Below are 23347 nucleotides of genomic sequence, written 5' to 3'. Positions count from 1 at the left end.
AAAAGAGAATTTTAAAACTTTTTGTATTAAATAAAAAAATAAAATTTAAGGGAAAATAGCAAAAGAGCGTCGGGAGGTATTATTAATTATATAGAAACAATTTTTAAACAAAGGGCCCAACTTTAGATTTCAAAAAAGGGGATGATTTTTAATTTTTGTATCAAAATAACCCCTCAAAAATTTTTTTTACAAAAGGGAACTTATTTTGTCTTTGTTAGTTTTTACCTAAAAATAGAAAGTCGACAGCCCAATGTTTGAAACGATATTTTTTGTTTCGTTTTAAACTGACTTTTTTAAAACCCTTATATTCTAAGTTTTGAAAATGTTTTAATTTAGGGTCTGCGGACTTTTAAATCCCCTTAACTTTCAAAAACCTACCCGGTTTTTGCAAATGAAAAATTTTTTACACAGGGCATTTCCCCCGGAATACTATTTTTGCAGATTTTAAAGTTTAAAGGGTTTTTCAAAGGAAAAAAGGGGGCCATTTGAATGAAAATTGGTTTTTTTTTTTTCATATTATTTTAAAAAAAAACCAGGTCCCCGTTATTTTAAATTGGTCTTTTGGGGGAAGCGGGAATAGAAATTTTGGTAGTTAAAACAATTTGAAAGGTAGTAGGGATGATTTGTTTTTGGTTTAAATTTTTTAACACAAAAAAAATTTGTTCCTTTGTATAAAAATTTTAATTTTAAAAAACCCAATTTTTTATTTTAAAAAAATTGCCTTTTTGTTTTTTCACTTGATTTTCGCCCTAGTTGCTTTAAATGATGTAACATATTGTAAATTCATGAGTCACCCGCAAGCGATAATTTTAAAATATTGTGTGGGCATTGTGAACAAAAAAGAAGAATTATATTAAACGATTATCATCCGCTGATATTATGTCAAAATTACACAGTTTTTAATGAACATGTAAATACTTTCTGTCTCGGCAAAATGAGATAAAAATTTATGTATCGATGAATTTTCGAATATTATTTCTGAGGTTGCATTCTCCCTTGTTAAGAAAGAGGTAAAATACGAATCTGATTTCTGTTTTTGATGTGAAACAGTAATTTTTGTTTGTAAATGGTATACTGAAGAATGTTATGAAAAAAGATTAAATTTTTACAAATTTGTTAAAATTTTCTTTAGAAAGGACAAGTCAGATTTTAACCGGAAAGCTATCCGGTCGCAGCCAGATTCTCAATATAAGGCTTGTGTTAGAAAATGTAAACTCGAATATGACAAAAGAGAGACTGAAAAATTAAACAAGGCCAAACATAATAATGTTAAGTTATATTGGAATATGTTGAAAAAATGTGCTGGCGTAAGACAATCCGAATATACCTGTTGATGTTTTTTAAGAAATATTTTGAATCAGTCAATAACCCCGATGATCATTTTTCCCAACCTGATGAAGATGTACTGTTTTTTTATTGAAAGATATGAGCAAAATGAATTTAAGATAATGTTTCAAGAATTAAATGGCCAAATACAGGAGGGTTGTATTTTAAAAAGCAATTAATCAACTTCAATCAAATAAAAGTAGTGGACCAGATAAATATATTAATGAATTCTTTTATACATGGCAAAAATGTATTATTACCTTTCTTATTGTCGTTATTTAATAAAATATTTACTTTCGGGTTATTTTCCTGACAGTTGGTCTGAGGGATATGTTGTTTCCGTTACACAAAAAGGCAATATAAACGATGAAAAGCAATTATAGAGGAATAACACTGTTAAGTACCCTAGGGAAATTATTTACGCGGATATTGAATAATAGGTTAACAGAATGGGCGGAAAAAATACGGTGTTTATGTTGAGGCGCAATCGGGGTTTAGGTCAAAAAGGGTACTACAGATAATATTTTGTACTTCATGGTCTTATTAGTCATATGTTAAATAACGGGAAACAACTTTTTTTTGTGCATTTATTGATTTTAGTAAAGCCTTTGATTATGTTGTCAGAGATAATTTATGGTTGAAAATGATTAAGTTAGGTATTCGTGGAAACATGTTAAACATCATTATATCTATGTATTCAGCTGTTAAATCTAGAGTTAAATATTATAACCAAATAAGTGAGCAATTTCAATGTATGTTAGGTGTACGACAAGGCGAGTGTTTTTGTCTCCCTTTCTTTTTCGCAATGTTTCTTAATGATTTAGAAGATATATTTATTGATAAAGGTTTTAAAGAGGCATCGATGTTCACATGTTTAAAATGTTTTTAATCTAATAATCTTATATGCAGATGATATTGTTATATTTGCAAATAGTTGTATTGAATTACAAAATAGTTTAGATGCATTTATACGAATATTGTTGCAAGTGGAAACTTGTTGTTAATTCAGAAAAAAACTGAAGTCATGATTTTCCGCAAAGGTGGCCGTTTACAAAGTAATATTTCGTTTAGTTATAATGGTAATCCTGTTGAAATTGTTAGTAAGTTCACTTACTTGGGTATTGTTTTTACAACCGGTGGTTCTTTCTCTGAAGCTCAAAGTACACTTGCTGGACAGGCCACAAAGGCAATATTTAGAATGAATAAGTATTTATTTAAATTTACAGATATATCTGTTAAACATAGGTTAGAACTTTTTGACAAACTTGTTTCTCCTATTCTTAATTATAGTTCCGAGGTTTGGGGTTTTATACCTGGGAAATCTATTGAAAGGTTGCACATGCAGTTCTGTAAAAATATGTTAGGTGTTAAGAAAACGACTCAAAACGATTTCATTTATGGTGAACTGGGTAGGCTTTCTTTTCAAAATATAAGATATTTCAACATAATTAAATTCTGGTTAAAAATTGTGAATCTAAATGATAATAAATATGTTAGAAAAGTGTACCTTATGTTAAAAGAAGATATAGACAATAATCCTAATCACAAAAACTGGTGTTCTCTTGTAAGAAATTTACTTAGTAATCTTGGTTTTTATGATGCATGGCTTTTTCAAACTGTTGGAAACACAAATGTATTTTTGAATCTAGTGCAGCAAAGAATTAAAGATCAATTTTTACAGAATTGGGATAGTAGACTTCAAATTTCTAGTAGAGCTACTTTTTATAGGTGCATTTCAAATTTTCAACTACAGCCATACTTAAGCTTAATTAACATTAGAAAGTATCGCATAGGTAACTTAATATGTTGATTACTTGTGAATATATTGTCCTCATGGGTCTATGACCTTCTGGAATTTACTTGAATAAAAATCTAAAAAAATCTATATTTTTTTCAAAACAAAAAAGTTGACGGAAACTGGGCTGATTGGTCTGAATGGTCTACGTGTGATGTCACATGTGACGTTGGCATTCACATCCGAAAGCGAACTTGCACTAACCCTGCTCCCGCGTATCAAGGTCTGATGTGTGTAGGAAATGAAACTGAAACGAAACTGTGCAATAATATGCTTTGTCCCGGTAAGTATTTTCGTCATGAATGTTTTTCATGTGATATTGTAAATTATAAATAATTTGTTTGGTGTATTGTTTTTATAAATGTAAAACAGATTGCTTTGACTTTTTGTTGAGTTAAAAAGAATACAACTTGAAAGTTTAACCCTGTAATAACAACCAAAAAACTATATGAAAAACAAAGAAATAGTAGCAACCTTTAGCTTTTACATTTTGTATTTGATTTGTATTATTTGGTTCATACAACATTTATCTTAGTTCGACTGTAATGGAACTTATAGAGACACTTCTTAATGTTTCTGGAAGCAACCAGTACTGACCAATGTGTGTAAAGATTCATGCTCAATAATGACTTGCCTATGATAAGATTTGAACCCATGCATCTATCGATCATTAGATTACTAGACTTATGCGCTAACCACACGGCAGTGCCGCCTCACAATTTTATGTTTTATTTTAAAGGCTGTGTAAAAGATAGAATATGTCCGAAATGAATATTAAATTGTCAACTGCTTAAAAGATTGTATTTTAATCAAAGTAAATGGTGGTTGGTCTGACTGGTCGGACTGGGGAGAATGTTCTGTGACATGTGACACCGGTCTGAAGAAGAGAAACCGTTCATGTTCCAATCCGTATCCAAAAAGGACCGGCGTTCATTGCTTTGGTGACTCCACTGATGTTGAAATATGTAAACAAAAGGCATGCACTGGTACGACTCTGGTTGTAACTTATATTTATCGATAGAGCGGATTAACGTATACAGTTTTCATACTTAAATATCAATTTTTTCATTTTTACACCTTTATACTTCTATATTATTATTCTAAGAAGTATAAAAATGTGACTTTTTTATTGGAGCAGAGATTTTTATACTTAAAATTTTTAGGTGCTAACACATTCTAAATATGTAATTTGAAGATTGATTAAAAGGGCTACACTTCATGTCATGACAAAATTGGTACGTCTGGACTATAACTTGTGTGCAAATTTTCAGATAATGCCCTTACCATGTATGTCAAGAATGATAATTTCCAAAAACGAAAAGCGCTGCAACGTATTTCATTTGCATGTGACTAAAAATGGCCAAAATTGATATTCATTTTAATTCTGAGTATATTTTTTATTATCCTTTGCAGATTAATCATGTTATGTGCTTGACTTGATCTTTGTTAGATAAAACATATTATGATTTTAGGATTTTTAGAGCGCCTTTAAGCTAAATGGGACAAGCATGTTCAAGGATTAAATCTTGTAAATCAAAAATTTCTTTCATAAAAATAGCATTGACCATAGTTTTGCCTTTATAATTAAATGTCAAAAATTTATACATGAGATGTAATCAAGATTGTATGTAAATATTCAAGATATACATTTCACTCTTTGATTTCAGATATTACCTCTACGGTCGCTTTCAGGTCAGATACAGTTACTGACTTGTCTTTAACGGACAACAAAATTATTGTATTCTCACATAACACTCTCAACATTGGTGACGCATATAACAACAAGACTGGTATCTTTTTGGCACCTATACCAGGACTCTACCAGTTTACAGCTCAGATATGCTTGCCTCCACGTTCTCATACGCATTTTGGTATCACAGTGAATAAGATAATTATCACGAAGGCCTTAATCGGGGATTACAATTGGCACAAATGTTACACGTTTGATACTCTGACATTTGTAGAGCTGGCAAATCAAGTAACCGTTAATTGCATTGGCTCGTGCAGCGGTGATAAATTACACAAGAATAGTCTCATGCAAAGCAGTTTTTCGGGGATTCTTATCAAAGCAAATATGCAATAACATTTCAATAAATCTGTCACTGCTTACTAAATTTTAACATTTCTTGCATCAAAACTGCAAAGACAACAAGATTTCATGTAACCACTTTTCTGAAGTCATTTTAATAATGATTTAAATATCAGTAAATGGCAAGATACCCCTGAAAAAAATATTTTTAAAATTCATGATCAAACTGATATATAAAACATGAGTCGTTTAGGGATGTTTTTAAGAGCATTACAAGTTTCTGAGTATTCGTAATGGAAAACTGACACTTTTCCAAGTTAAAATGTATTGATGTGTTTCTTCCTTTATGTGTCATTAAATGATTATAATACATATAAACTGAAATATTATACAAGCCTCGCACCACAGTCATCAAGTATGCTTACCACAACACCACATCGACTAAATCTTGTGCTTAAAAATGACGTCATCCCGACGCCTTTTGATGAATGAGTCGCGTGCATAGTATAAAGTCATACTGCAGGTTATAAATGGTGTACGAATTTTGCAATACGCTTTAACATATAAGTATATGATTCCTTTTGAGTTAAACCACTGCTGACATAGCCCTAATATATCACGTTTGAATTTCTTTACATAATTTTATCTTTATGTATATCGTATAACTTTAACCCATAATGCGTTTTACAAATGTTTTCACCAAACAACATGCCATTTTTATATACTAATGGGGTAAGAAGTCTAGCATCTTTTGCTTAATATTCTTTGATCACTATAATCGTTTTTAAAAAACGAAGTGTAGGAATAATGTATGATATATTGCACACAAGAGAAATATTACCTAAAAGTACCGTTAAGCATTCGTCTTCGTTTCTTTACATTTAAACACTATTTGCGAATTTAGTCTTGTAATAAAAGCAGATGTTAGGTTGTTTATGTGTTTCCCATTAATAAAGGGATTGTGAGTACGAGTCCTTCAAGGATTACGACCATAATATTTCCAATTATCGCATCAGCAAAGATCCTGAAAGCTCACCATAAGCTTTAAACTTTCGGCTAAAATTGATATACAGAAACTTAAAATGGTTAAGTTAAAGCAGCATGCCTCCAGATTCATGCTAACTTTCATGAAAATCTTTTTAATTTATATAAAAATTAAAATATTGCGAAGTGAACAATGAATATTGCAAAGCACATAACATAAACATCATTATTTTAATATTAAATATGTTTACGTACGTTAGTAAAATTTTCTTAAGATATTTTGCTCATCTGGAGGCTTGCAGTTTTAAGAAAATTAATGTTATCACACTTACAGAGAAACATTTGTTTGGATGTAAAAATAATTTCTCGTCTGAGGGTGAAAAACAGCATGCAGATCTGATATGATCTGACATTTAATGTATAAATTTAATGAAAAGTATAAAACTCAACGAGCCTTTTGCAAGGCAGGATACTCTTTATAAGCATTCTATTGACAATCTAAAAAGTAACATTTCAATATTTTACGGCATGGATTCAAAAGTTCACTCATGTTCAAGTAATAATTGCTGTTAAAGTCATCCTTGAGTAAAATTAAACAGAACAGCATCACTGACAGATGGTATATATGAACTGACACTTGGAAAATGAATAATTCTCTGATTTATTGATCAATATAAAAGAAGTAAATGTCACCTCTTTTGTTCGGCTGATGATTATAGTTACATGAATTATAACAAATTGCTTAATCTAAATGCACAAATATATTTATATATGTATTAGGTCTGTTCATTTCATGAAACATTAGCCGGTTGGTGAAAACAATAGTCTATTAATTAATCCAACAAAGTCAAAGATTGTATTCTAACGCTTTACCCTCTATAATTTCTTACAGACATGTAGTTATAACTAAACCATCAAAAAGATTACTTGCGTAACTGCAAATGTTGAAACTAGGAAATTTTTTCACATTTTATAAAACCTAATATATAATAATAAGTGACTAATATATAATAATTATGATGTTTGATGTGTTCAATATGTTTATATTTGTATGTATTTCTGCATTTTTGCATATTAATCAAGTATTTATAAAACTAATTGCCTTACCGACTGCGTAGATGTTGGTATTACAAAACTCAGTTTACTTAAAGACACACATTGTTATGCAAGCAATGCTAACATTTCTTTATGACTTTGCATGGAAAACTTAGATCTTACATATGAAAGTTAACCAGTTTTTACTTCGACCGAATATCTTTTTTTAAGACATGCATTTTTTTTACCTTCGGGTCCATCAGTGTGAAGCCCCATTTATTTAGAAAATCATTCGGATCTATGTTTACAATAAGTCAGTAAAAATGTAAAACATCTGACAAAGTTTAAAATTTTCAAAGTACACAAAATGTAATTTTTGAAATTTTTATATCATGTCATGTTAGGAGAAAATTAAAATTAAATGGTTTATATCATTATATCTATGAAAATATAATTTACTGCATTTTTTGTTTTTCTCATCCTTTGTGCCATAGTGTCCCCAGCGAAAAGTGTAAAGGTCAAATCACGTGGGTAAAGACAAAGGTATTATAATTATGAATACATTATGTTACGTATTGTTCATATATATAGTAGAACAAAACATTCGCACCATGGACAAGAATTATCGCAATCAAAATAAACCATAATTGCAAGTCTCCAAATGGAATAGTTTAAATACTTGTATTACATTCGAATCTTAATATGTGTTACTAGCGTAGCTTAAATTTGTGTATGAATCCTAAAAATCTTTACAAGAAAGAAAATGACAAAATTCCCACGAACATTAGCCATACATCTATTAAGTCGTGGTACCAAAAGAGGGATAACTGCTATAAATTACCTAACATATGTTACGCATTTACTTCCCTGTAGTCGAATGTGATCTAAGAAAAACTTATCTTTCATCTTAAATTAAGTTGTTTTCTTTCAAGCACCAATTGCATGTTATATCATAAGTTTTTTAGACAAACAACATTAAAATCAGCCGGAACTTGTAGTCTCCGCCCATTCTTTCGTGGACCTGAACACAATCAGAGCACGATCTGGGGCCTAGAAGCTCCTATTCGCTCTTCTTACGACAACACGCGTCCAAGGCCGTGCAAGGTGCACTTCCGCCCTCGATCGCACGTGGTAGGCGAGAGTCAAGAGTACCCCCGACTTCACGATAAGCCCTATATAACGGTGGCAGAGGCTACAGTTACCACATTCTTAATATCTATATATGTATTCATTTACAGATGTAATACAAACATTTAATTGTTTGAAATGTCAGCAGAAGAGATATTGTATACATGTTGTTTTCCTTAGTAAATTATTGTACATGCTTATCAATTTCATAACTCTGTAGCATAACATATATGTGAACATAAAAAAGAGAAGATAAGAATCCCTAAAATAAGCCCAACACGTCAAAATTGAAACTGTTGCAGGCTTGGTTTGATTGAGCCTGTTCATGGACGGTACTGTCAAGTGCAAACAACCGTTCACGCCTCATAGCACCGGCTTAATCATTTCTGTGAAATAGTTGTAAAATCCGACTTCAATTAACAAAGTGATCGGCTGCACACGAATTCGGGACGTACATACGATCATATAGGATCGGAAATATAAAATCTCTGATTGAATGTACGGGGCGACTTTAAAGAGCCTCCACACGGCACAAACAACGCTAATGTTGCGAGAAAATAAGAATCACAAAAGACAGCCAAAGACGGCAAAATTGAAAAAGTTGCAGGCTCGGTTTGATTGAGTTCAAGGACGGTACTGCCAAGTGCAAACTACCGCCCACGCCCCTTAGCACCGGCTTGAGCAGAATTCAACATTTAACATGAACTTGTACAATTTTGAATTATACGAAAATAAGAATACCAAAAGAACTTGTAAAATTTTGAATTATACACATATGTGTTCATATCTTGTAAATTTATACCACTTAACGGTTTCACATGAGCTATGCGGCCACCTTATCTACCCTAAATAGTGAACAGTGCTTAACCATGACATATTCCCCTGCTCACCTGCTGAAGAGATGCATAAACTCTTGAAATTTGAACTCTTACGATAACTTATGGACAAACGGTGGCTGCAACTCTGAAGCCTTGACCTTAAAAGGCAGCCCCTCAACAACAAGGGGATAAAACACGCGTGACAAATATTAAAACTTGATGTAATTCATTAAAAAAAAAGTTGTTTATATGAAGATTCAATTTTGTGTGGTCTCAAAATTTCTTTATTTTCAAGATCAAATAAGTTTTCAAGTTATATTTTGTTGTCAATGTAATTGTTTGCTTGAAACATTTCGGCTTCCTGGATGGTATGTCGCAATGCCTGCGCTATTATATATGCAAAAAAGATCAGAAGAAGATTAAAAACATACGTTGTTTGCTTATCAGACAGGATTATCTTCCGTTTACACAGGTGATAGGTCAGATCATCGCATTGTAACACGGTCAGCGATTGACTGCAAAAAGTGTAGGGGAAACCATATGATTCATTTGGACATTAGGCGGTATGGGGTATTTTTAAGTATGAAAACTAATAAAAAAAGTAATACTACATTGTTTTCTGAAGAAAATGAAATATTTCATGAGTCTCTATGAAAATCTTTTGACTTGGATATTTGCATTTATAAAAAGTGTATGTCAGTCCTGTGATCAGTAGAATTTCAATGAAATGGGGAGTATTCTTCTTAGAAGTAATTTTGCAAAAAAATCGGTTGACTACCCCTATATAACAGGACATTTCATGTGTCAGACATTTCATTCTACTAGAAAAATCACCTATTGAGCATGAAAACTCAATTTTTGGGACTATTTCTTATAATGTAAGTCTATGGAAATATCAATGTGAGTGTCTGACCAAGACAAATCGTGTGCTGTAAATGACGTCATTCCAGCGCGCTTTTTTATAAATGAATTGCGTTCTTAGAATAGCGTTATTTTGCCGTTATGAATGACTTTGTAAATTCATACGCTACTATAAGAATATACGTATTCTTATTTTTTTCCAAAATATGATTAATATGTAAGAAAAAGAATCAAACATCAGCTGTTAAAAAAGACGGAAATATCTAGCTCGAGAGTAACTGTTTATGGCGGTAACGAGGATCTCCTTTATTGTTTTGATATTCTTTTTACCTTAGATCATTTGCCAAACTACAAGTGTCATAAAGTAGTAAGCAGACGCGGATAAGATACTATTTCGATATCTTATATAAGGTAATAAGCGTCGCACGAAATCGGCGTTAACTCATAAAAATGGTCTAAGTCATATTTTATCTTCAGTATAATTTGACATGAGCAGTTCGGCAATTGCCTCAGGTATTACGAATATCAAAACATTAAAAAACAATACAGGATTTTCGAATAACCGGGGTCAGACTGTATTCATTAACCAATCGTGGTGCTGCTTATGGACAAAGAATTGCACAATTCTGCGTAACTTTTGCACTATTTCTGCGTTATTTGCTCATTCCTGTGATGCTGGATATACACCATGAAATACAAATATAAGTATATATGTAATAGATTTTTGTGCTTGGAAGAAACTTAATCAAAAAGGTTCACCGACGCAAATACCATCGCCACTGATTAGGTCATGACAATAGCTACGATTTTCCTTCAAAAAGTGGATCTTTTAATCATATTAATTGATTTGATTTGTAATCATCACACTAATAAGATAAAAAAAATTCTACTTCTCCGACAAAAACAATACTTCTATCGAGAAAGCTCTTGAAAAAATAGAGTACATGTATATCTTTTAATTGTAAGTAAGTAAGTAAATATTTTATTAATGTGTCATATGTAAACATACAAGCAATGAACAAACAAGACATGTATAAACAATAGTATACACCCGGCCCAATGGGCCTATAAGACACAAACAACATGAAGACAATAAATCTGAAAACACGTGAACAACATAAAAGGTATGTTTAGATAAAAAAAGAGAAAAAGAAGAAAGATCTTATTTATCTTCTAGCTCAAAAGAAATACTAATTTATTCTAAATAGTTTAACCACAAGAAAGTACTGTATAAGAAATTCTTTTAATTGTAATTATTCAGTCTAAACTTTTTTTTCCAAATCTTATTGATTTTGTTTAATAATATAACAAATTTTAAATGCAGTAAAGTTTTGTTATCATCTGCACAAATGTAGTTGAAAATTTAGCTATATATCACCTTCACTTATAAGAGATCAAGTTAAAATTCCATTGAAATCTTAAAATAGGTCTCCTAATGATTGCAGCTTACAATATAATAAGGCAATATTAAATGTCGTGTATTATACTTAATAATACATAATAAATGTTAATTAGCTATGATGGTTTCTGATAAAAATGTGATAAAAACCTTAAAAATGTTAATCAGGGCAAAAATTTGAAAATGGGGCAGAACTTTGCAACATTTTAAGTGTATCCGCCCTATTGAAATAAACATGTAAAGATACGTATCGTTTGGACAGAAAAGTTTCTACAGTCTCTTAGAAATGGGCCTTTACGAAAATGCCCGAATATATAAAATTTCAGCAGATTACCTTTATTGGTATGTACTTATGAAATAGGAAGCTTGAATGAAAGAATGACAGCTCACTTTGTTTCCTTGTGCCATATTCGTGCCTTTAGATAAAATGTTAACTACTTTTGAAATAATAAGTAATAGTTACCGTACGAGGAATAGGTCTGCATAGTATTTACAGACCCGGGTGGCGATTTGAAGACCGAGAGAGCGTAGCGATCGAGGTTTTTAAAAGGCCACCGGGTCTGTAAAAACTATGCAGACCTATTCCGAGTGCGGTAACTATCTTACCTACATGCTCTTTTGTTTTTCTATCCAAACATCAGTTTATAACTTCAATATCTATCAATATAAATCACAAGAAACCCTTTCATTTATGTACTTTATCATGTAATAAGAATGTATTCCGAAGCCATTCAAATATACCAACCGCTACGCTCTTGTAATTCATAAGTGCACAATCAGGTGTTATTTGAATATTCTCGTTTTTTTTCCTGGGGTTTCATTATGAATAAGGTCAGGTAAATGTACCTGTTGAGAGTTTCAAGTCATTGATATAAAGAGGGTAAAGGTAAGGTTATTATTTTGTTATATGTATATATAATTTAATAATAATAATATACAAAATATATTGACATAGAATACTTTATCTTGATATATAATGAATTTCATGGTTAATACATGATCCGCCTATTTTAGATATAAAATTTACGATTATGTTCAAAGGAAAGTAAGTGACAGGCTTTTGTGAATACAAATAAATACTAATAATACATGTAGTTAACTGTCTTGTAAGTTTGTTTGTTTAGATTTTTTTTTCATGTAGGCGTTTTATAGATGGCGGATTTTAAATATGCTTAGTATTTCTTCATGTTCAGAAGAATTTTCTTTCAGTGTACTCTCTATATATAAGAATCATTCCCCCTTCTTCATATGTTTGATAAGATCGTTTATATCCCATAATGCAGAATTGTTAAAATAACGCAGGATTGTGCAACAAAATCTGACAGAATTGTGGAAATAAATGCCGAAAACTAGAAATGTGTTTATACCGAAAAGCAAACTATAAAGAAGGTCGATATGCGCGTTATATCGGCAAAACACAAACTTATATATACTCAAGAACGGTAGTCAGGTCGGTTTTCTTAAAGCAAAAACTATCATATATGATATGATATCCTACCAGTCGTTTGCGCTGATTCATTTCTTTTAATTTGATGAACATGTACTTTAATTTTTATATATCGGTCCTATTCCCCCACCCATATTTGCACAATTCAGAGTTATTTTTTTGCATAATTCCTGCATTATTTCAACATTTCAGTGTCATTGGATATACGTATACGGGGATTATTATGTAATGCTTAATCTTAAATGCACGAGTTTCACATATTTTCTTTCGTATAGAGAACAATATAGAACAATAACAGGTCGGTATCTATTTGCAGACCTGTTAAGCGGTCGGTAAGTGATTTACTAGACCGCTTTTAACAAAGGAGCCGGTAGGTAATTCGCATTAACGGATAAGTAGCATGCGTAAACGGATGAATTCACACACCGTTTTTAAAGATAAAAATACGCGACACTCAAAGTGACACGTAAAATTGACATTTACTTATAAAAGCATGTCTGTAAAAAAAACATCGCATAAGCGGACAGAAAGCATACAATAGTGATTTCTAAATACGAACATCAAAACTAAACGCGGAATTTCCGAATTATATTAGATTCTCTCCTCCTTCTTAAATATAAGGCACTGTACTGTTTTTAAAGTAAGGTTTTGTAGATCTGGAGCCAGGGGATGACTGGTCAAGTCTGTAGCAAGATATATTTCTTTATTATAGGATATTATTTATTAGGAAATATACATGTAGGTAATTTGGTACACCTGTAACACGAGCACATCACAAGAACTGGTCGTTTAGTTACTACTAGTAAGTTTGTCGAAAAGAAGCACGTGAATATCGACAGACTGAAACCAAGGCTATACGAAACTGGATTTTCTCACAAACAAAAGTCTGATGAAAAAAAAACCTGCTGGCTTGTTCTTCTCCTCGAATTCGTCCTCGTGTGTTTGCAGATGCTAAAGTCGAAAACAGATGCATTTAAGAAGCGTCTTATTTGAATAAATTAAGAATACGATTAACAAGTACTACTGCAACAAACAACTAACAATACTGTTTTCAACAATTCTTTTTACATAATATATACATAATTGTTAACTTATTTGCTCATTGAATTATTTGCTCATTCAAAAACAATAAGATGTTCAACAAATTTTGTGTTTGTGTATGATAGTCTATGAAGAAAATGAACTATTAAGCAACTTGGTTGATTTGCAGTCTTCAATTGTAAAAACAATGTCTAATTAAAAGTTGATTAGGAAACGCTACAAGTTTACGGAATGCGACTTATTGAGCATCATTGTTTTTTCTATATTTTCTATATCTACACTTCTATGTTTCTTGTTGATTTATCTTTTGCTCTTCCATGGAAATGAAACTTTGATCAAAAAGTGATTAAAGTGGCGGTTTGAAGCAATTTTTGATCAGGCCATTCCTTATCGCAAACTCTTTCAAACTATGTAAAACATGCCAAAAACGAATGAGAATATACGGTACTGTTGCATGTTAGTGACAACCAAAATCCTCTGTTAAAATATAAAATATGAATCTATTGTTTTAATGGTAAATATAATTACTTTAAGATGCCTTTACTGATACAAAACAAAAATAACACAGTCTGTCTCAAAAAATATAAAAGCAGTTTTCATGTTAAGAAGACATTGTGATCGAGTACTGACACTTTGGGGTAAGTTATCAAATACATCTTGGCTAAAATAGCATGTTTATTGGCATCGTTATACTGTGGTATTGTTTTACAATTATAGTTACCAGCATAAACAAAAGAACAAAACATACTTTGATAACAAATCTACTTAAAAGCAGATGGTTAAATCGATTGTGTGAATTCGTAGCGTGATGTTTATTGTAAATAACCAAAAATCACGTTTACTAAACTGGGAAAAGGGCATTCTTGCATATCAGACTGGCTTTTCCGTTAGTTTTACCCATGCCGGAAATTTCATCTGGCATAGGGGGTTCCAGATGAGTCGCGTGCTGTACAATGGCACGATAAAGATGACGTCATTTTACCGTTATGAATGATTTTGTAATTCATACGCTGTTGAATGAAAGTAGTTACGGTTGTAATGATATACATTTTCATTGAAAATAAAGATTAAGAATTTAAAATATAATGGAATATGGTAGAATATGCAAGCCTCGTTACCGCCCAATGGGCGGGTCACCTCGGGACGGATATTCCGATCCGAACCGCAAAATATGACAGATATATTATTAATAAAAATAATTTGTTTGCATTGGTGATAAATCAATCAGTGCCTTTATACCTTTTCATCCATACAAAATATTACCAGTATTTAGAGCATTAATATGTAAAATATGTATATGTAATAACTCAATTTACATAAGAGATTGTAAATCAGTAGAAAATTTTTACAAAATGAATAGCATTGTTCTAGGTTATAGTGACCATTTGGTGCTTAATGTCAGGAAAAAAGACTATTTGAAAACTATTCATCGGTGACAAAAGACATTCAAGATTCTGAAAAATAATATGTCTAATGTATTATAGTTCGGACCTGATTTGACATGAGTAGTGCTTATGTAAAAGTTCAAGACAAAATATTTCTCAACAGGATCCAAGGAATCTATAATTAAGCTACAAATGCGACTTATTTATTATAAAATATATACGGACTTTTAGATCAACACTTCTCACGTCAAATCAAGGCGATCTATATTTTTATCGAAAATAATGTACATTGATATTGCCATTTGAAAATTGTATCAAAATATTTCGTCAATTTGTTGTGCAATTATAATTGCGGTGTCTTAATCGGTAAGACACCACAATTATAACTGCTCAACAAATTGACGAAAATTTGGTTAAATTTTCAAATGGTAATATACATGACTTTTGATAAGAAAGAAGATCGACTTGCACATTGCTGATTGAGATCCATACCTCAATCTTATGAAATAGCACAATTTTATGCTTGATATATAGAACTTCCCGAGGCTGGGGACGTTGGGAGCTCTGCTACAAATTCTTGTTTATAAAAACATGAGCATGAGCATATCAGGTGTGCAAACATATTAAAGATAAAGGTCATTGTTATGCATATGAATATTGACATAAAACACAAAACAACAACAATAACAACAATTATAATAATAATAATGATGATAATATACCATAGAACTCAACAACAGAGATTGATGTTTATAAGCTGATATGTCATTTAAGACATATCAACTTTAAGTTTTTTGTGAACAACTGTATATTATCGTTTGATTGAAAAAGTAATTTAGTAATAGTTATCACAATGTTTCAACAAAAAATTCCTTTGGCCTAATATGTTTGAGAGTGAGCTATATATTTGGAACATCTACCTAAGATTGTTAAGTTTCCTTTGACTTGTGATTAGACAAAGAAATGTAAGTACATTTTAAAGATATTATTATTACAATGAAATTTATTTTTTTATGATTTTGTAGAAAATGTGGCTAACATTCTATTGACTGGAAAACTTGTATTAATGTGCTAGTAAATGCTTATTTATTCATTCTAGATATTTTTTTAATTATCTAATTTCAGAGGGACATCCTCTCACATTCAGTATAAAATGTTTACTCGTAAGTACACGTTTGTAGTCAGTATCGCCTGTAATAAATACCAGTCTGATATGAACTTAGATGAAGTTGTGTTTATCATTAACTTATTGAATGAGTCGTTTTTATTATGAAAACAATTTATAATTTTATTTATGTATGCATTAAGCATTAATTATATAGTACTTTCTCCATGACCAAAATACAAAAATTCCTGACGTTCAATTTGATATTCACTATTTACGGACAGGTTTTGATTACAGAAAAATTTACGACTATATATTATACGAGGGCTGTCCGGAAAGTTCGTAGACAAGGCTATAAAATTATTATTAACAGTCATATCAATATTATGATGGAATATATTGCTAAAGTATTTATCTGCTACATATTTCTAAATTAAAAAACATGATAAAAGAAATATTCATAAAGCGCCGATCACCATGGCAACATGATCAACGAATCACGGAGCACTTTGATTTCATGACGATAGCTACTCGAATAATAAGTTGCTGAAAGTTGTAATTTTAACGCAAACTCTCGTTTTAATTTTGTGACATCATGAGATACTATTATATGTTATTTAGTGAAAATTATGATGTCATACGCAAATAAATAGCTTGTTAACGACGGTTATAGGCAATGAAGGTGTATAAATTTTGTGTTGCAAAAATGACGTCAAATTCACGGACGGAGCAACGTAATGATATTTAACTTCATAGCAACGCTTATATGACACGAACTGAGATTTTAATCTTTACTGTAAAAACAAAATCAACCATAAAGGCAACTTGTGTTAAAATGTCAAACAAGATTAAGAAGCGGCGATGACAGTATATCGTATAAGAAACGCTACAGACGACCAAAGGAAGCATGGGCAAAATATCGTATATTGCGTTACAACAACCTTTGAAAAAGATAGACATCTCACACACTGTATGAGAACCAGTGACATTTTTGTTTTTAAATAATAATTTTAAATATGGAATTCATAAAGTAAAAGCAACTTAACATGTATTAAGTATACGCCAGACAGGTACAATGGCTGTTGAAATCGGAAGAAATTGAATAGCGGGTAAACATGAAGTTAATTTGACGCCGTTGACGTTGTCAAAGTGCTCCATGATGAGGTATATATGTTGTATGTAATTACTGTTAAAATAAAAATGTAAGTCACAGTTCAGTAATTTTTGATAAATGTGTTCGCTAGATATGTATATTTTTGCTGACAAAATTTGTACAACATATGTATTGGTATACAATAAAAAATGAAGGAGTATATGAACTTTCCGGACATCCCTCGTAATTGTAGACTTGACACTGTTTATTTTGGCTTTCTTGGCTGCAAGAACAGGTCAGTATTTTATTTAATATATTTTTTATTATTTGATAATTTTTTGATTTCGTCTGTAGTTGTTTTACGTTTGCATATACCATATATACAAAGAATGGTTAAAATATACTTCCTATATGAGAACATTCAGTCAAGTTACTAAAGCTTTCTTATAGATGCTCGTAATTATACATACTTGTTTGTTCTGATTACAACTCAGTTTAGCAAATATATTCATTCTTTTTCTTATCCGTATAATGATATTCTTATAATTTTAAATGTACCACAATATTCATTTACAGCTTCTTACGAATGTTTCACATGTGAAAATATTGACAATCCTGATGATTGTCATAACATAACAGCAAGTGGCAACCAACAGGTATGATGTTTGCCTTAAGAAGTACAGATTAATCAAATTTTTAAGAGTTTTTCACATATTTTGTTTTTGGTTGGAGAACAGGTGTTTTCCGTCTTGAATAATGATGTTATGATACTTCATTTGAGGATTTCTCTTTACACAATCTAAATTTAGTTTTTCTATTATAATTGTTTCAGTCCTGTTTTGCAAAAGAGAACATCAAGGGGCGATCTAAGTCGTTTACATTAGGAATCACAGATGATGAGGTAAAATTACTTTTCATGTATTAAAACCGTATCGATGTAGTGCTATGAATTGCAATGTAAGTTAATCACATGTTTGAAATGTTTATATATATTTCAGTAATTTTCAATTATAACTACTAAAATATTCATTTCCATAATGACTTACTGTTTCCAATTTATTAACATATGAAATAATGAACTTTTGCTTTAGAATTGTGGTACGATTCCAATTTACAACGTAACAATAGTGAAAAGAGATGTGGAGGAGCAATGTTTCGAGTGTTGTAGTAGAGACAAATGTAACAATCGATTATGTCAGCATAGAAAACGTAAGTAAAAGCAGTGATTTAAGTTAATGGAGTATTTCAAATTAATATATTTCATCAAAAATATTGACTGCCAAATTCAAAGTTGTAATAGCTCTAGAACTGTGATGAAAGCTATTTCAAGTTTTCATAATAGATGATGTTCTCTTAGATAAAATGGGGAAAAATACGTGGTTTTGAATTATAACTTTGAAATTATTAATGAAAATATGGATGCATACAATCATTATCATCTCCAACACAGCTGGTAATTTCATTTAGTGTTTGAAATTATGTTTTGTCTAAAAGAATTGCAGTATTTTAAACGAATCGTTTGAAACTCTGCAGGGTAAATTCTTAAGGCCTAGTGGTAAAGGTATCTAACTCTCAACCCAACCCTTATCGGGTCACGACCATAAATTTTCATATGACACCAGTACTGATTGGTTCCAGGAAGCGTACTCGAAAGTGGTTAATATAACTTGTAAGAACTTGTTTCGTAATCGACCTAAAATAAACATGTTTAAACCAAAAAAATTTCCGTGTAGATCCCTGTTGACAAAACGACATTTGTTTAAGGCCTAGCTATGTGATATATTTATATTTTACGAATCTGAATATGATATGAATTTTTGTACCAGACTGTGGCCTGTTGCTTACGTAAATTGCATCATCAGAGGTTTTGGACGGGGAACAATTAAAAATATTTTTAGTATTTATTAGCTGCGCTGCTCTTGACATTTTAATTTCGTAAATGCTTACTTAATACTTAATTACGTCTTTCAGCATAATAAGTTTTTCTATAGCTCTACTTTTAGAGGATAGTATACATAGTCTTTAACATTAACTTTTATGTAGGCTACTTTTATGTTTCAGCCTCAAAATGTATTGACGACGTCAAAATTGACTGCGCACATATGAATGCGGTGTTTAACATTTGCGGAAAAGTGCACCAGGCGAAGAATATGTGTCCTAAGTTTTGTCGTCTGTGCTCATTAGGTAAACAATATGTTTTCACAATTGATAATTATATAACATAACTTCTAATAGAAATTATGTTCCAATTCTTGTAAAGAATAAATAAAATTTCGCTGTGTACCAGGCCATGCTGTCATTTATTAATATATAATTAATATATTAATAAATGACGGCATGGTACACAGCGAAATTTTAAATTATTCAACGTATGTAAAACATAATTTTGCAAATCAATATTCTTTATCATTTACGATTGTTTTTTTTTCTTTTTTTTCTTTTAAAACAACAAAAAGTTGACGGAAACTGGGCAAATTGGTCTGAATGGTCTGCGTGTGACGTCACATGTGACGTTGGCATACACATCAGAAAGCGAAAGTGCACTAACCCTGCTCCTGTTTATCAAGGTCTGATGTGTGTAGGAAATGACAGTGAAACAAAACGCTGCAGTCCAGGTAAGTTTTTCCGACATGACTATTGTAAATTATAAATACTTTATTTGGATTATCGATGGTATTTTTCTATAGATGTAAAATAGCTTTGGGTTGTTTTTTAGTTAACAAGAATACAACATAAGTGTTTGACCTGTATGATCATAAATAAGCTATATAAAATACAAACAAGAAAAATAGTAGCAACCGTTTACCGTTTAGATTTTAAAATCTGATATTCAGTCCATTAGTATAATTTGGTTCATACAGAATCTATATTATTTCGATTGTGTAGGAAGCTGTAAACTTATAGAGTCACATTAAATCCTTTCCTGGAGCTGACCGGTATTGAGCAATGAGTGTAAATATACTTGCTCAATAACGACTTAAATTTGTCTTTTGACGTCATATCTGTGATATGCAGGCTTCATAACCTCAGATCCCCTTTCACAATTCTATTTAATTTAGTTCCGCTCATTGATTTGTCGTTTACGGCACACGCATTTTCTTACTTTGGGACGATATACCGCCTTTCATGGAATGGCACTACTGTGTCACATTGAAGGTTCCATGATAACCGCAATATGAACACATCTGCGGATGTTTCAAAACTCAAAATTTTACCAGTTCATGTTTAATGTTGAATTCTACTTAAGCCGGTGCTAGGGGGCGTGGACGATAGTTTGCACTTGAGAGTACTGTCAATGAACTGGCTCAATCAAACCGAGCCTGCAACATTTTCAATTTTGCCGTGTTGGGTTTTCTTTAGAGATTCTTATTTCTCTCTATTTTTTTGCCCGTGAAAAGATTTAAACATATGCCGCTAGCGATCATTAAATTACTAGACCCATCCCTAAACCACTCGGCAAGACCATCTCACAATCTTATATTTATATTTCAAGACTGTGTAAAAGATAGAATATATCAGAAATGAATATTAAATTGTCAACTGTATAAATGATAGATATTTTGATTAAAGTAAATGGTGGTTGGTCTGACTGGTCGGATTGGGGAGAATGTTCTGTGACATGTGACACCGGTCTGAAGAAGAGAAACCGTTCATGTTCAAATCCGTATCCGAAGAGGACCGGCGTTCATTGCTTTGGTGACTCCACCGATGTTGAAATATGCAAACAAAAACCATGTAGTGGTAAGTCTCTGGTTATAACTGTTATATCTATCGACGTACACAATTTTCATACCTCCATATTTATTCTTCCTTTTTACACCTTTAATATTTCGATGTTATGATATTATTCTTAGAAGTAAAATAAAAATGTGTTTTTTATCGGAGCAAAGATTGTTATAGTTAAAAATTTTAGGTGTTCACAAATCCTGAAAAGTAATCTATATTTTGATTAAAAAGACTACACTGACATTTTTGGCATGACAAGATTTGTGCACCATTTTATGAACGTCTGGACTATAACTACAAATTTTCCGATAATGCTTTTACCACGTATTTCCAAAATGATCTTTTTCATTGCGCAAAATTTCCCAAAAATGAAAAGCGTTGCAACATTTTTCACTGGCATGTGACTAAAAATGGCCAAAATTGATATTCATTTTAATTCTGGGTAGATTTGATTATTATCCTTTGCAGATAAATAATTTTATAAGCTTGACTTGATCTCTGTTAGAATTAAACATTTTATGATTTTAGGATTTTAACCTCTGTAGAGCGCCTTTAAGCTAAATGGGACAAACATGTTCAAGGATAAAATCATTCTACTCAAAGGAATTTTCATAAAAATAGCATTTTTAGACCATTGACCATAGTTTTGCCTTTATAATTAGATGTCAAAAATTTATACATGAGATGTTATCAAGATATAAATTTTACTCTTTGATTTCAGATATTACCTCTACGGTCGCTTTCAGGTCAGATACAGTAACTGACTCGTCTTTAACGGACAACAAAATCATTGTATTCTCACATAACACACTCAACATTGGCGGCGCATATAACAACAAGACTGGTATCTTTATGGCACCTGTACCCGGACTCTACCAGTTTGCAGCTCAGATATGCTTGCCTCTACTTTCTCATTCGCATTTTGGTATCACAGTGAATGAGATAATTCTCACGAAGGTTTTAATTGGGGACAAGGATTGGCACAAATGTTACACGTTTGATGCTCTGACATTTGTTGATCTGGCAAATCAAGTATCCGTTAAATGCATAGGGTCATGCCTCGGTGACAAATTAATCAAGAATTATTATATGCAAAGCAGTTTTTCGGGGTTTCTTGTCAAAGCAAATATGCAATAATATTTCAATAACTCTTTCATTGCTCTAACGATTTTTACAACTCAAGACTGCAGAGACAAAATCAATAATATTACAAAAACCACTTTGTTGATGACATTTTTATAACTATACAAATATCTTTTAAAAAAAAAAGATATCCACAGAAAGTTTTTGCAATAACACATTTTGGAGTATTTATGATTAAAGTGATATATAAATATGGGTGGCATAAGGAAAAAATGAACCCCTTCAATTATTTTTAACATCATTATTATTAATCCAAAACCGACAGTTGTCAAGCTTAAGTGTATTAAAATGTTTTTTAATTGTTTATTCTAATATACATGTATGTAATTTAATGATTATAATTCACATAAACTTAAATATACAACACTCCTTGCACGACGGGTTTCTGGATTGTCGGTCAAGTATGTTTACCACTACACCACGGTGGCCGAGTCATGTGCTTTAAAATGACGTCATTCCGACGCCTTTGAAAAATGAGTCGTGTGCTTGGATGACGTCATACCACAGGTTATGGTGCACGAATCTTATATAAAATTATGATAAGTCAAAACCACGGCTGACATAACCCCAATAAATCATGCTTAAAACAGAACGCTTACATTTTCTATAGTTTTATTTTATGTTTACCGTATATCTTTTATGCATAATGCGTTTTACAAATGTATTTACTAAACTACATGTCTTTTTTAAGGGATAAGCATCTTCTGCTGAATATTCATTGATCACTTATATCTTTTTCAAATACGTAGTATGAGAATAATGTATGATATATCGCACAAGTGTGAAATATTACTAATGTAACATTAAACTGTTTTAAGCGAATTTAATTTTTTCTAAAACAACATGGAACCATTGACGTGTGTTGCAAAAAGTTTGATGAAAAAAATATCAGTTGTGTTTATTTATCTATTTAATTATCTGCCTATCTATTTATTTACTTAATTTAACAACATTTCACAGGTATCATTTTTGTTGCCTCACTTTGTTTTGTAATAAAAATAATAGAGCATTGGTTTAGTTGTTTATGTGATT

The 23347-nt window shown here is 31.4% G+C and overlaps 1 protein-coding gene and 1 long non-coding RNA gene across 2 annotated transcripts in view; both read left to right on the top strand.

The window, feature by feature from the left end:
- LOC132717237 (hemicentin-1-like) overlaps positions 1 to 23317 on the top strand; it is a 42991-nt gene extending 19674 nt beyond the window's left edge. Inside the window, exons 9-10 of the mRNA XM_060700671.1 lie at positions 21017 to 21187; positions 21894 to 23317. Of these exons, the coding sequence (XP_060556654.1) occupies positions 21017 to 21187; positions 21894 to 22309 (587 nt within the window). The 3' untranslated portion in view covers positions 22310 to 23317. The remainder of the gene's footprint in view (positions 1 to 21016; positions 21188 to 21893) is intronic.
- On the top strand, positions 16182 to 18102 carry LOC132717185 (uncharacterized). Its single transcript, XR_009623920.1, has 4 exons — positions 16182 to 16213; positions 16374 to 16411; positions 17700 to 17741; positions 18023 to 18102. It is a non-coding gene; the product is annotated as an uncharacterized LOC132717185 (long non-coding RNA).
- Positions 23318 to 23347: the final 30 nt, after the last annotated feature.

Source organism: Ruditapes philippinarum, unplaced genomic scaffold, assembly GCF_026571515.1.
Source record: "Ruditapes philippinarum isolate M1 unplaced genomic scaffold, ASM2657151v2 ctg1915_1_1_1_1, whole genome shotgun sequence".
NCBI classification, from domain to species: domain Eukaryota; kingdom Metazoa; phylum Mollusca; class Bivalvia; order Venerida; family Veneridae; genus Ruditapes; species Ruditapes philippinarum.
The sequence above is the reverse complement of the archived record's forward strand: the minus strand, read 5'-3'. Positions and strand labels throughout refer to the sequence as shown.